We start from the raw sequence: 13,849 nt of genomic DNA, 5'->3' as shown, positions 1-13,849 counted from the left end.
ACGGGGCCAAATTGGTAGCCTCTTCTTGTATTATTTCATAAAATTAGTCCTCTTTAGTGGACACCATGGGGCATATTTGTTTTTGGGGCTGAGGGCAAAGGCAGCCAGGACTGTGCAGGTGGTGGCTGCTGTAGAGAAGCTGCCAGTGACCGTTAGATGGTTGGGAAGGATAATTTGGTCTTTAATAAATGTAAATGCCTGTTTAGAATCAACAAGTCTTCAGTGTAGACTTGAAAATTTGAAAAAAATTATATATATATATAATGAGCAGAGAATATATGTATATATTATATAATATATAGTTGTATATATATTGTAAGTCACTGAAACATCTACCTGTGTCCTACTAAAAGGTGACCCTAATACAAAGGATGTGATAAAGGTTCCAAAATATCATATGATCCTTTAAATATAAAGTCCAACATTTGGTTGATATTTGTTTGTCAGCTTGATTTTGAGAATATAAAGTTTGCACCTGGGAAAATAAACATAGTGCGGGAGAGACATGGTACATTGCTAGTCACTCCCTGGGTTTGTAGGGGGCTTTCAGAGGCAGAGTAAATTCACTGGTGCGCTCTAGATCTAGTGGTCCTCGGCAAATGTGTCAGCTTCAGGTGCCCTGTGGTCCACTTCAGTTGAGCTCTAGTGCTTAATTTCTTCCTGCTCACTTCTTTTGTTTACCCTGTAGACTTACTGTATTATGTAAAAAAAAAAAAGTCATGTGTGCCTTTAAAGCTAATATAGCATGAGCATTATGCATTTAAACAGAAAATTATGCAAATGCAAAATTATGATGCATTTTATGGTCATGCTGACTTTTTATATTTCTCATAACATATATTAAAATATCCCATTTAACAGACACTATAATGACACAACATTTCTTGAGTAACAACAGTTTACTTAATGTAGCTAATGACTGGAAATTATATCCATGATTCAGGGAGGATGGGAGTGAATCTTCACATTTACTTTTTCTGACTTTTTGGTAATGTTAAATTATTACACTTCGTGTTACTTAGATAGGTACTTCTGACATTTTAATTTTGTTTGTAATTCTTCTGGTTCTAAAAATTCGTAAGACTGACTACATTCTATACATTATATTTCGGTATCCTTGAAGCCCAAACCAGAACAAAGTCCTGGCAATCATTGTAGTCACGTTTCATTCCTTGTCAATGACTGTGGTCAGCAGAATACCTGGCGTCTCCACTCTGCAGCACCATAGGAAGGAGCCGACAGCTGCCAACCACACAGCAAAAGCCCTCCCCGAGAGGAAGCCAGAGGGCGATTTCGAATGCAGTGTGCAGCCTTGGTGCTTTAGTACCTTCCCTTACCTAATGCCCCAACATGTTTTGGGGGAGAAAAAAGTGGCAGACGGGCTAAGAGAAGGAGTTGGCTCTGGTCCCAAGAAAGGTGCATGAGTAAGCTTTCTATTTATGGAGAAGCAGAGGGCTTGATAGAATTCCAAGAGATCTATGTAGCCCCGTGTAAAACCCAATCTGACTCCTAAAAAGATGAGATTCTTTTGTGCATCTCAGGATTTTAAAGAGGAGGTCAGTTCTTCCACAAAACAATCCAGTGTGACTCCCCCCGTAGGCAGCCTGGCTATCCCGCTAGCCCCGGCTGGCCTGCTGGGCTCGAGCGTGTCACTCCCTCATTATTTCACGTGCATGAGTTCGGACTGGCAGATGGAGGCCTGTCGGACTTTCCTGTAGCATGAAGGTTGGAAAAGGCTCCAGGGGCTCTAGCAGGTGTTTCTTTCACTGAAAGGACAGGGATTTGAATGTAAACCATTCTTACCTAGAATTCCTGTCTTAGGTTATTCTTTGTCTGTAGGAGGACTTAGCATCGATTCTTAGTGGCTGAGACACCCAAACTAGTAACAAGACCATTCATTCCCATTGTCTTTGAATACTTATTAGGCTGTACTGACATTAAGGATGAGCAAGAAACTTAAAGCACCTCTAATTTTGTAGAGTCATTTCTGGCCCTCTCTGAACTAGAAGCAGCAGAGCATCCAAGATGAGAGTTTAATGATCATTTGAGCAAATCAGCCATCCCACGGTGCAGGGACAGGGGTAGAATTTGCTTCTGGTCTCACCACATGGCCTTGATGGACCTAACAATTTGGCCTTTTCTTTTTTTTTTTTTTAACCTCTCCTATGAAGTAAAGAGGGTTGAGGATTAGATTTCTAATGGGATTTCTAAGGGGATGAATGATTTCTAAGGGGTTTCTAGCTACAGCTAGAAAATGATGTGATTCACTAATTATTTGACCCCAAAATGAACGTCCCACCAAACTCATTTGACCTGGGTATTGGGTACAAGCAGAGGTGGATTTACCTTAAAGTTAATTAAGCTTAAGCTCTAGGGTTCTTTCTTTGCAGGGGCCCCAATTCCAAGGCCCTGGGCCTCATTTTGTCTTAATTATTTGGCATTCTTGGTCTTGAAGAGCTTCTCCCAAATTATATAAGCTTCAGGCCTCCCCAAACCTGGGTTCATATCTGCGTTGCTAGAACATCAGAGATGAACATTGAGATAATTAAAGGCTTTTCCCAGCATCGTTCCAACTGAGATGGTGAATAGTAAATCACTGGGAAGGAGTATTAAGACTTAACCTTTTAAAGATCTATCACCTCTCTGTAAATTTGTTGGAATCTAGTCAATTGTGGATGGACTTTCAATATATATGTTTTTACAAATCTCCTGGAATTAGAGGAATCAGACTGTTTGAAAGACAGTTGTGTCTCAGGATCCAGCAGAGTGTCAGTGTAAGAAGATATTTGAGAAGATGCTTTGTGAAAAAAAAAATGTATACTTTTTCATCAGATATTTTTGTTAATACCTGAAACCTGCAGGATGCTGGGCTGATGGAAAACCAGAGACAGGAAACTTATTCAGGTACGAATCCAGACCACTGTGAATATATGCAATTACCCAGAGAAATGAGATCTTGAGTCAGGATATCCAAAAAAGATTGTGGTGTTACAAAAATCAGGCATGGTGGAGTGGAACAGTTCTCGGCATTTATACACTAGATGGCACTGTGGGTGCAGAGGAAAGCTCTAAATTGATTCTTTTGTTACTTAAATCTGTTGCAAAAATTATGTAGTTGAGAAAACAACACTGTGTTATAAAACCTGTAATTTGGGGTGGGTGGAGGTATAGAATGCAGTCTTAATTACTTTGAGATTCAATATGTGTCCTCTTTTGGTTAGACTACTTAGATTAGTATATAAAGTTGTATGGATATGTCCCCTGTTAGGAGAAACTGATCATGCCCCGATTTTCTAATAATCACGTTGCGCTCTCCCTGCTGTCCGTATGGTCTTTTCTCTGAAATGAAGGTACCAGTTAGTGGTGTGTTTCATGTAACAGCTCACAATGATAGGGTCTGCTGCAGTTCTGCCTAATTCCAAGATGTGAACTTTCCTCTTTATTACCAAAGCTTCTCTTTAATTGCTCCAAAAATAGCAATAAGAGAGGCTCCCTAGTCACTTCCATACCAGCAGTCTGGCTGTCCCCTTTCCCCGAGCCAGTGAGAAATAGTTGATGGCATCCTTTTTGCCAGTATGTCTTCTGTAAGCACTTTCTGTTAGGCTGGAACAATACTCTTTTGGTGATTATGCTTGCGGGGATTTCACACAAAGGCTGTTAGGAAGTCTAAGGAATGGGAAGGTTGAAAACATTTTCAAATCAGAGGTAGAAAGAGCCTCAAACCCTTAGCCTTTTGATTAATCTGTATGAAAAAAAAAATCCCTCAGTTTTAAGACTGCGGTTGCCTTGGAGGACAAATTGATGCACATTTTCAGTTAGAGAGACGTGCACTCAACCTGTACTCTTGCTTCTGTTAGAACTTTGGCAATGGAAAAGGAAATCTTTGCTTATGTAAAACTCCATTCAGTCACAAATGGGAACACCTATGAGATACTCAACATACGGGAAGAAGTAGAAATTAGATTCCGTGGGTTGTTTTGTTGCTTTGTTTCGTTTTGTTTTACAAAAGATCCTGGCATCATCTTTGCTATTTGTGCCGGGATACACACAGGTGACTGGGATCTACTGAGTCAATGTGTTATCTGCTCTGGAGCGCACACTTGCTTCTCAGAGATGAGTACCTCACAGCTCCCAGGCTGTGTCTCCAGCTCTTTCTCCATCTCTCCTTTCTCACAGATGATAAATGAATAAAGGAAGTCCACAGTACTAACCACTTACCACTCCCATTGAGAGAGTAGGCAGTGGCTGTTTTAAAAGTTCTGTTTTTTTGGTTTGGGTTTTATTTATTTATTTATTTATATTTACTTATCTGTTTTGTGGCTCCGTCACATTTCAGTTCAGTTGCAGTCTTTCTTTGGCCAGTAACAAGAGCAGCCTGGAGCAGTGGCTGGTGAGAAGTTTTGTTCTGTTTTTTTAACTGAATAGTAAAGTGCCAGGGCCTGGAGTTGAGTTGGAGGAAGGGAGAGGGCTTAAAAAGTGGGCACAGGAGGAGGTGCCCTCAGATGGGGAAGGTAAAGGCAAAAAAAGTCAGAAGTCAGTCCTGTTTGGAAAGGAATTTGATTAGTGAGTGTTGACTAAAGATAGCACAGGGCTACATTACAGGTTAAAATATGGAATGGGTGGTGTAAAGTTCCAAGTTCGAATTTTCATATCATTGGAAAAATCAGGGAAAAACAAAAACTGTTCTAAAACGGGGATGTGATGACAAAAGATAAATGTTTACTTATTCGACACAGACAGTTCCTTTTTTTTTTTTTCTTTCTTTTGAACCATTGGCGATTATTGAGTGAGTTCTGTGGTTTTTGTAAACATGATTGAAACCTGCCCTCACAGGATTTTGCTGTGTTTTGTTTGAAAGAGTTTAAAATAGTCCAAAAAGATCTCCATGTTCATCTTGAAAACATAACAAACCTTTCAAAACAGCCATAATCAGGGCAAAAAAAAAATATTGATGTCTCATTTGCCTTTGTTTTGTTGTAGAGAACTTTACCTCGATTTCATGCAAGGCCCCATCTCCTCCAAAAATAGAAAGGAAATTTCCACCTTATACCGGCTTTGGTTCTGAAGAGGATTCTCTCCGCTCCTGCATAGGCCTCATGCCCACACCTCATCAGAGGGACTTCAAGAAGTTCATGGAAAAAGACAGGTGCTTGAGGGAACCATTATTTGAGTCTGATCTTTCCCAGATGTGTTCGGGGTTTATAATACTGTCCTCATGACAAAACAGATGATACTTAATTTATCTCACTTCAAGTCCAGGGACATGTTATATAGCTTTTTAATGAAGTTGATTAATATATAAGTATTAACAGGTTCTTCAATGCTTATTTTATTTATTTTCTTCCAGCTTCATTGAGAAAAAATTGACATACAATGTTTGTCAAGTTATAAGTTTAAAATGTACAGCATGATGCTTTGATATATATATATCGAAAAATGATCACCACAGTAAAATTAGTTAAGATCCATCACCTCACATAGTTAGAATTTTTTTTCTTGTGATGAGAACTTCTAAGATTTACTCTCTTAGAAACTTTCAAATATATAATACAGTATTATTGACTGTAGTCATCATGTTGTGTGTTACGTTCCCAGAACTTATTTATCTTATAGCTGAAAGTTTGTACCTCTTGATCCCCTTTACCCAATTCCCGCCAACCTCCCCACCCCAGCACCTGGCAACCATGAATCTGATGTCTATTTTTATGAGTTTGGTTTTTTTTTTTTTTTAGATTCTACACATAAGTGAGATCATGCAATACTTGTCTTTGTCTGACTTATTTTACTTAGCATAATGCCCTCAAGGTCCATCCATGTTGTCTCAAATGGCAGGATTTCCCTTTTTTATGGTTGAATAATACTCCGTTGTGTGCATGTGTGTGTATGTATGAGATAGATAGATATATATATATATCTGTTTCTTTATGCATTTATCTGTCAATGGATACTTTGATTGTTTCCCTGTCTTAGCTATTGCAAATAATGCTGCAGTGAACATGGGGGTACTGATATCTTTTTGGAATAGTGCTTTCATTTCTTTTGCATATATATCCATAAGTAGAATTGCTGGATCATATGGTAGTTCTATTTTTAATTTTTTGAGGAGGTGCTATACTGTTTTCTATAGTGGTTACACCACTTTACATTCCCACCAATAGAGCAGAAGGGTTCTCGATTCTCCACATGCTCACATTGAGTGGTTATCTTAATGTGTCACCTGGAAACCCTTCAAGCCATCTTATCCCCAATTTTATATTGCCTTTCCATGTATATGCATATATATATGCCTTTCCATATACATCTCTCCTCAAGATGTGGTCCCTAGGAAATGATGTAGATTAGAGGTCAACAAACTTTTTCCGAAAGAGTCAGATAGTAAATATTTTTGGCTTTGCAGGCCACACGGCCTCTGTCACAACCACTTAGCTCTGCCGTTGTAGCATGAAAGCAGCCACAGTTGGTAAACAAATGTGTAACTACATTCCAGTAAAACTTGTTTATAGACATCGACATTTGAATTTCATATAATTTTTACGTATCACAAAATACTCTTCTTTTGATTGTTTTCAATCTTTTAAAAATGTGCAGACTATCCTTAGCTCACAGGCCATACAAAAGCAAGTGGCGGAATGTATTGGGGCCCAGAGGCTGTATACAGTTTACCTACCCCTGGGATAGTAGCTTTTGTGATTTCTAAGTGTTTTTTAGAATGTTATTTGGTAATTACTGTGGTTTTACTTTGAGAGGTTTGGTTGAATTCAGTAGCCATAGATTGCTCACATGGTGGACTATAATTTCAAAAGATGGACTTTTCAAAGTGTTCCTAAGATATATGAGGAAAGATGTACCCCTGAGTCATGTGTATAGATAGATGTGGGCACTGCTCAGGGCTGTTTTTTGCTTCTGCAGGGAAAGCAGGCCGTGGAGAAAGAAGCTGATGGGGAAGAGTGGTGGGAAAATGTTGCAGATGCTTGAATAGGATGTGGGCTAAACGCTGAAGCCCTGCATGAGCGAAATAATGGGTCAGGAGAACCTGTGGAGGAAGATGATAAAAGGGAACATGTAGTAAGAGCAGGAGAGGAGAACAGGGCAGCATCCTGAATCTGATCAAACTGAATGGCATCACATGCTGTGGTAGAATATTTTGAAGTACAGAGGATAGTTTTGCTGTAAATTGTAAAAATGGTGAAAATATGTTCAGAATTGTACAGAACGTCTAAAAGGCTACCTTTGCCGTGACATGCTGTCCCTTGTCTTTTAAGAAATAACCTTTTGTTTTTAAGGACTTGGGAGTTTTGTCTTTAAGTTGCAGAGTTGATGCTACTCACAGTGGGGTCCTCATACTGGTTGGAAATACAAATTGTTGTGCCTTGCCCCTGACCTCCAGAGGCAGAGTCTCTGGGGGTGGGGCCCGGTCCTGTGTTTTAACAAGCCTTCCAGGGGGCGGTTCCATGATGGGCACCAGGGTTTGAGAACCACTGCTTTTGATCACAGAAGAGGGACACAAACTCATACTCCATGTTCCCTTAGAGAGAGCAGTGTTTACAGCGAGATTCGAGGGCAGGACTTTTGGTGGCTACTTTTCACTAACTGCTGTTTTTAAGGGCAGCCACCCGAAGGAGGCGGGCAGGAAGAATGTCCCTATTGTAAAAGGAGAGGGAAATTTTCTTATAAGTAAACAAGATGAAACATGATCTAGGATGTTGCTTCTGGAACCCAGGGGGAAAACGATTCCTTGTGGGTAATTGTCTTAGTCTCTCTTTCTGTCTGCACCACGTCAACTTGCCCACAGAGCACTGACTGTAGACAGCATTCTACGTTCTGGTCATGCTGTTGTGGCTGGAGGACGGTGGTAGAGGCACGAATGCCTCTAATTTCTTTTCTTTCTGTCCGCTGCTCGTTCTGTGCCAGGAATACAACTCCCTCAAGCTCCTCCCACACAGTGACCTTGTTTCCATGGAAACTGGCACATTCAGCTGGAGACTTACACATGAGTTTGAATAACCCAAGGTTTTAAAAGCGTGAGAACCTAAGGAAGATGATGCTCACAAAGCATACAAAGAATAGTTTCTAAATGCAAATAAATAAACCGTGAATTGAGACGTGCAATACTACGTGACATGTGTTGATTATGTATATTGCTGTTAAAAGTTTTTCCTGGGTGCTCACTGTTACATGAGGTTAATGGTGATCTACTGTGAGTCGTTGGAGGAGATAGTTTCAAATTTAAGCATATGAGGTTTTTGATGGAATGAGGACCTTTATTGTCTGGGGAAAAATTCACTGGTGGCCTGCTGGGCAGATTGTCTAGTCTGACTTGGGAGAACCTGCATAATAATATCTTTCTTGCTGCACCTGGCTGAATTAGTTACTTTGTCCTCCATGTGCTCACAATCCTCTGCTGATCACACCTCTAATAATAGTAATATTACTAATAAAAAGCAATTTGTGTTTATGGTGTGCTAACTACTTTACAATACTCGGTCTCATTTAATCCTCAAAACAACCTCATAAAGTAGATACTATTATTGTACCCATTCTTCACATGAGGAAACTGAGGCTCAGAGAGGCTATACAGTGTGCCCAAGCTCACACAGCTAATCTTTAGTTGAACTAGGATTTGAACCCAGGGAAGCCTGACTCCTGGAGTTCACCTTTCTTGCCACAGAACCTGTACTTAACACAGTGTGGACCAGTTACTTGTTTATATCTAGGGCAAGAGCTCCTTGAGGGCAGGGACTGGCTTTATTGCTTCTCTCACAGTTAGAGCAGTGCTGGCTGTATACTTGGGTTCAATCAGTATTTTGTCCAATAAGAGAAGGAATGATGAATAAATGAGTAAATAGAATGAACATTCTCCCTTTTAGCTCTTAATGAATGACAGAAGAGACAGTTATCCCAGACTTGTGTTATTCGTAATCACATAGCATCTAAAAATTCATTTAATCTTAACCTCTGACTTATTTCAGATATTGTCCATCTGCTGTCTCCTTCAGTTATTTCCCCTTTAAAAAAGTTTTTCCCCTCAATAAAAATAAACCTTCACACCTCTTCTAACCATAATATTATGGCTGTCTGTAAGGTTTTCAGTAAGTCTGTAGCCCTGGGTGAGCCATTCATTTTCTTAGTCAACAAATGAGTACCTGCTATGTGCTGAACACTGATCTTGGGGCTTGGCATACGTCAGTGAACAAAGCAGACACAAAGCCCTGCCCTCATAGAACTTACATTCTAGCTGGAGAAGGCAGAAAATAAACAATAAAGATAATACAGAAGTACATTCTGTAGTATATAAAAGGTATTAAAGTACTATGGAAAAATAAAGAAGGTAGTAAGTTGCTATGAAAAGAATAAAGGGGAGCTTGGAGTGTGGGACTGAGGATCACCCCTGTTTTCCATTTTAAACAGTATGGTCTGGATGGACCTTAGTGAGGAGAGGAAACATGTTCTAGGCAGAAGGAACAGTCAGTGTCAAGGCCCTGAGCAAGGAGCAGGCTTGGGATGCACAGGGAGCAGGCAGGAGGTCAACATGGATACAAAAGATGAGTAATGGGCAGAATAGACAGATTAAGAGAGGTCCTGGGTGATCAGATCTCATAGGGCCTTGCAGACCATTGTAAGGATTCTTTTGACTTTAAGGGATGAGAGGAGCCATTGGGAGATTTGAGCAGAGGAGTGACTTGATCTGATTTACATAGTAAAAGAATCACTCCAGATGCATTGGTGAAAGTAGACTGTAGAACGGCAATGGTGGAAGTAAAGACGAGTCAGGAGGCTACTGCAGTAGTCCAGGAGAAGTTATGATGGCTCGATCTGGGAGAGTGCCATGGAAGTGATGAGAAATGGCAGATTCTGGAAATATTTGGAAGGTTGATTCAATAGGATTTCCTGGCAGATTGGATATGACATGTGAAGGAAGAGGTAACGACTCCCAAGGTTTCTCCAGCTAGAAAGATGGAGTTGCCATCTACTGAGATGGAAAGACTGTAGTTAGAGTAGGTTTGGGGCAAGAACAGAAGTTGTTTTGGAACAAGTTAAGTTTGAGATGTCTATTAGTTATCTAGTGATGATACTGAGTTGCCAACTGGATAAATGAGTCTGGGGTTCGAGAGAGAGGTCTGAGCTAGAGATAGAACTTTGGAAATCATCAGCATGTAGCTAGTATTGAAAGCGTGAGACTAGAAGAAATCACCAAAGGAGTGAGTATACACAGAGAAGTGGGTGACCAGGTTATTCCTTGTTATCCCTGGGACATCCCAAATTAAGAGCTTGAGGAAACAAGGAGGAACCAGCAGAGGAGAGTGAAAAGGAGCAAGCAAGGAGGTAGGAGGAAAACCAAGAGAATATAGGATCCTGGAAGCCAAGTGAAGCGAGAGTGTCACGGAAGAAGGAGTGATCGTTTGTACCAAGTGCTGCTGATTGGTGAAGTTAGACACAAAAATGAACCATTGGAATTGGCATTGTGGAGATCATTGTTGACCTTGACAAGAGTAGTTTAGGGAGAGCAAACCTAATGGAAATGGATTTAAGAGTGAATGGGAGAAGAATTCAAGACAGTGATTATAGATAACTCCAGGCTGTGTGTAGAAAAAAATTAAGACGTAGCTGCTGGACCTGGGAATTTGTCATTTGTTTTGAGACAGTGGGAAGAAACACATTTAAAAAAAAAGCCAACCAATAATACAAAGTCTATGCATGCTAAGTTGGGTGCCGTAGATAACGGTTGGTGCAGAAGGCGTGAATAGGAGGTCAGCTGAGTGGGCAGCCATGGTGAGCTCTACTGATGGGGGCCCAGATGGATGGACAGGACTCTGGGCAGGCATAGAAAAAGATGAGGGTGTACCCTGGGAGAGGGGATGACACCAAGTGAAGACCTGGAAGTAGAAACAAGCACAGTGTGGGGCACTAAATGAAGTGGCCTGTGTGACTTGACTAGGGTGTGTATTGTAGGTAGTCATGACAAATAGCTGTCTGTGTATGTATTTGAACCTGACTGTTGATGGCCCAGAAAGCCAGATTGAGCAGTATAGGTGGTATGATCGGAAGCAGGGAAAACGTTCAAGTTTTTTTGAGTGCTGGGAGTATTGTGATAAAAAGAGTTGTTTAGAGAAGTTTAATAATTAGCTTATTAGTCAAGGAAATAATCTGAAGATACTTGCAAGTGTTTTTCAAAGTGTGTTCTGGGGATAAGTTCACCAGAATCTCCTGGGGAGCTTATTAAAAATGCAGGATTCTGGAGATGCAAGCTAAACTACTGATTCCATATCTCTGGGGGTAGGACTCTGGGTTCCGTATATTTAACAAGCTCCCCAGGTGACTTTCATACACAATAAAGTTTGTGAACTACTGTTCTAAAGATTTTGTTTGAGTAGATTACATTCCTGATTGATAAGCTCTCTAGAAAACTAGACTTAGGTGACAAAAAGATGTATTAAACATGAGAAATCCACACTTAACGTACACACTTACAAATTTATAAAAGTTTTAAGAAACGAAATTTGCAGCAGTATGCATTTGGCCTGACATTAGACCTCATTCAGTTGTTTCAGTGATATTTGAAGCATCTGTAAAAGTTGTGGGTCTTTCATGAGAGAGGGGTTACCAAATCTGTTTGTTACTTATAAATCCAATTATATACCAGGGAATATGGTTGACAAGATATAGCGCCCCCCCCCCCCCCCCCCCCCCCGCCATGCAGTGTGATGTCTGTCTGAAGCCTGGGAAACTAGGGACTAAGAAAATAGCTCTGGAGATCTGGCTGTTTTACTTGAGCTGTCCTGGGGCTAGCCTTCCAAATTGTTACTTTCCATTTCACTTGAGGCCTCCAGCTGGGAATCATGGCGCCATGCTCTTTCAGCCCGGCTTCATTGGACAGTCAGAGAAAGGGGTGGAGGAAAGCACCGTTTGCCTCTGCAGATCAGAAATAAGCTTTTTTGTTCCTTTTTAAATCACTGTGACCACAAAGGAGAGAATGAATTTGAACATAGGAGAATCTAAAAGCAAGGACCTCCCTACATAGAGTTGTGACAGGGAAGGGCCGAAGTACATGGTTTATTTTACTCTGTGCCTCCTTGGGACAATGATTTTGATTATCAAAGACCTCCCAAAGGATTTCGTATTTGCCATGCAGTCCACCTTTCACTAGCTGATATCCACAGACTGGCTTCTGCTGACAGACCATAAATTAATTTCTTCAATGACCAGGCAATTGATTTGGGGAACTTTTGATTCTAGAATTTGATCTCATCTTCAGTCTACTAGACCATTCTATTCATGCATAGAATTCTAAGTGCAAAATCCAATCTATACAGATTTTTTAACAACTTTGTACAAACATTTATTGAGTACTTAGAATGTAAAAAGTGTTAATGTTAGACAGCGATTAATAACATGTGGTCCTTGCCTTCAGAAAACAGACTTGTAACGGCGACTTAACAGTATGAGTGACAAGTGTTGTGAAAGGGGAGGTCTATCATATTTAATATAGCATTTGAAAGGGGAAAGGTAATTTTTTAAAACATTTTTTTAATTTTTAAATTTTCAAAATTTTTTCTTGCTGACACGATTGGTATGATTGTTGACCAGCTTAATGAGTAGGGAGCAACCATTTCATGCAGATGATTTGAGCAGTGCATTTATGACATTTGTTGTGGGTACATTTTCCCAGTGTGTTACCCTGGATATCGAAACGATAAGTAATATTTTAATCAACTGAGAAAATACCTTTGCATTATAGATTTAGAGCCTTAATAAGAAGATGGTTGAACTTTTTCAGCCTCCGAGAGTTTATGCTACTGTCTTAAAACCATAGCACACCTGGGGGATGGGAAGTGGGTAAAATGGATGAAGGGGGTCAAAGGTGCAAATTTCTAGTTATAAAATATATAAGTCATGGGGATGTGATGTACAGCATGATGGTGATAGTCAATAATGCTGTAGTACGTATTTCAAAGTTGCTAAGAGAGTAGATCTTAAAAGTTACCATCATGAGAAAAACATTTTTGTAATTAGGTGTGGTGATGGATGTTAACTAGACTGATTGTGGTGATCATCTCACAATATATACAAATATCAAATCATTGTGTTATACACCGGAAGCTAATCTAATGTTATGTGTCAATTATACCTCAATTTAAAAAAACCAGAGCATACCTTTTGCAGGGTTTTTGTTGTTGTTGTTACATGCATAATGTGTGGAAGATTACTTATATAATGTTATAATCCTCATTTTTCTTCCATTTAGCTATGGCAACATAAGCAACAGGCTCCGGTTTTTTGCAAAACTAATTACACAAAAATGTGCTGATATGGAAAGGCTGTTTATTATTTCCTATTTTCTCAGTGATGACGCAATTTCAGTGTTTGAACCCATAGAGAGGAATTCAGGTAAGAGACGTCACCTTTTGTAGCAATTTCCTCAGAACAGTTAACTGTCTCTTCATGTTGAAAGTTAGGGACTGTGATCTGATTTTTATAGCCTAGATGATCTAAGATAGTGGCTTTCATTTTTTATTTTAACCACTAAAGTTCATTTTACAAAGATCTCTTAAATGGGAGCCCAGACATATAAAATGATAAAAGAGGAACAGTTGTGGTTGGCTCAGGACTGGGGGGCTTGGGACACCTCCTTATGACACTATCCCCACTTCCTCTGTGGCCTCCAAGGCACCTCTGTGGAATCCAAGGGCTGCAAAATCATGGTCCAGCTACCACCAGTTCCACTCACAGCCAGCAAGACAAGAAGAAATCTGTTTTCTTGAGAGTACCACTTACACAATTTTTGTTTAGCTCTTAAGACAAGAATCCCAGATTAACAAATTTAATCTTCAGAGTCTATTTCCCTCTGGCT

General features: G+C 40.0%; 1 protein-coding gene across 1 annotated transcript in view; it reads left to right on the top strand.

Annotated features, from left to right (window-relative positions):
* EFHC2 (EF-hand domain containing 2) overlaps positions 1-13,849 on the top strand; it is a 169,013-nt gene that overhangs the window by 81,785 nt on the left and 73,379 nt on the right. Inside the window, exons 8-9 of the mRNA XM_032475272.1 lie at positions 4,981-5,146; positions 13,244-13,386. Of these exons, the coding sequence (XP_032331163.1) occupies positions 4,981-5,146; positions 13,244-13,386 (309 nt within the window). The remainder of the gene's footprint in view (positions 1-4,980; positions 5,147-13,243; positions 13,387-13,849) is intronic.

This window comes from Camelus ferus, chromosome X, assembly GCF_009834535.1.
Source record: "Camelus ferus isolate YT-003-E chromosome X, BCGSAC_Cfer_1.0, whole genome shotgun sequence".
Lineage (NCBI taxonomy): Eukaryota > Metazoa > Chordata > Mammalia > Artiodactyla > Camelidae > Camelus > Camelus ferus.
The sequence above is the reverse complement of the archived record's forward strand: the minus strand, read 5'-3'. Positions and strand labels throughout refer to the sequence as shown.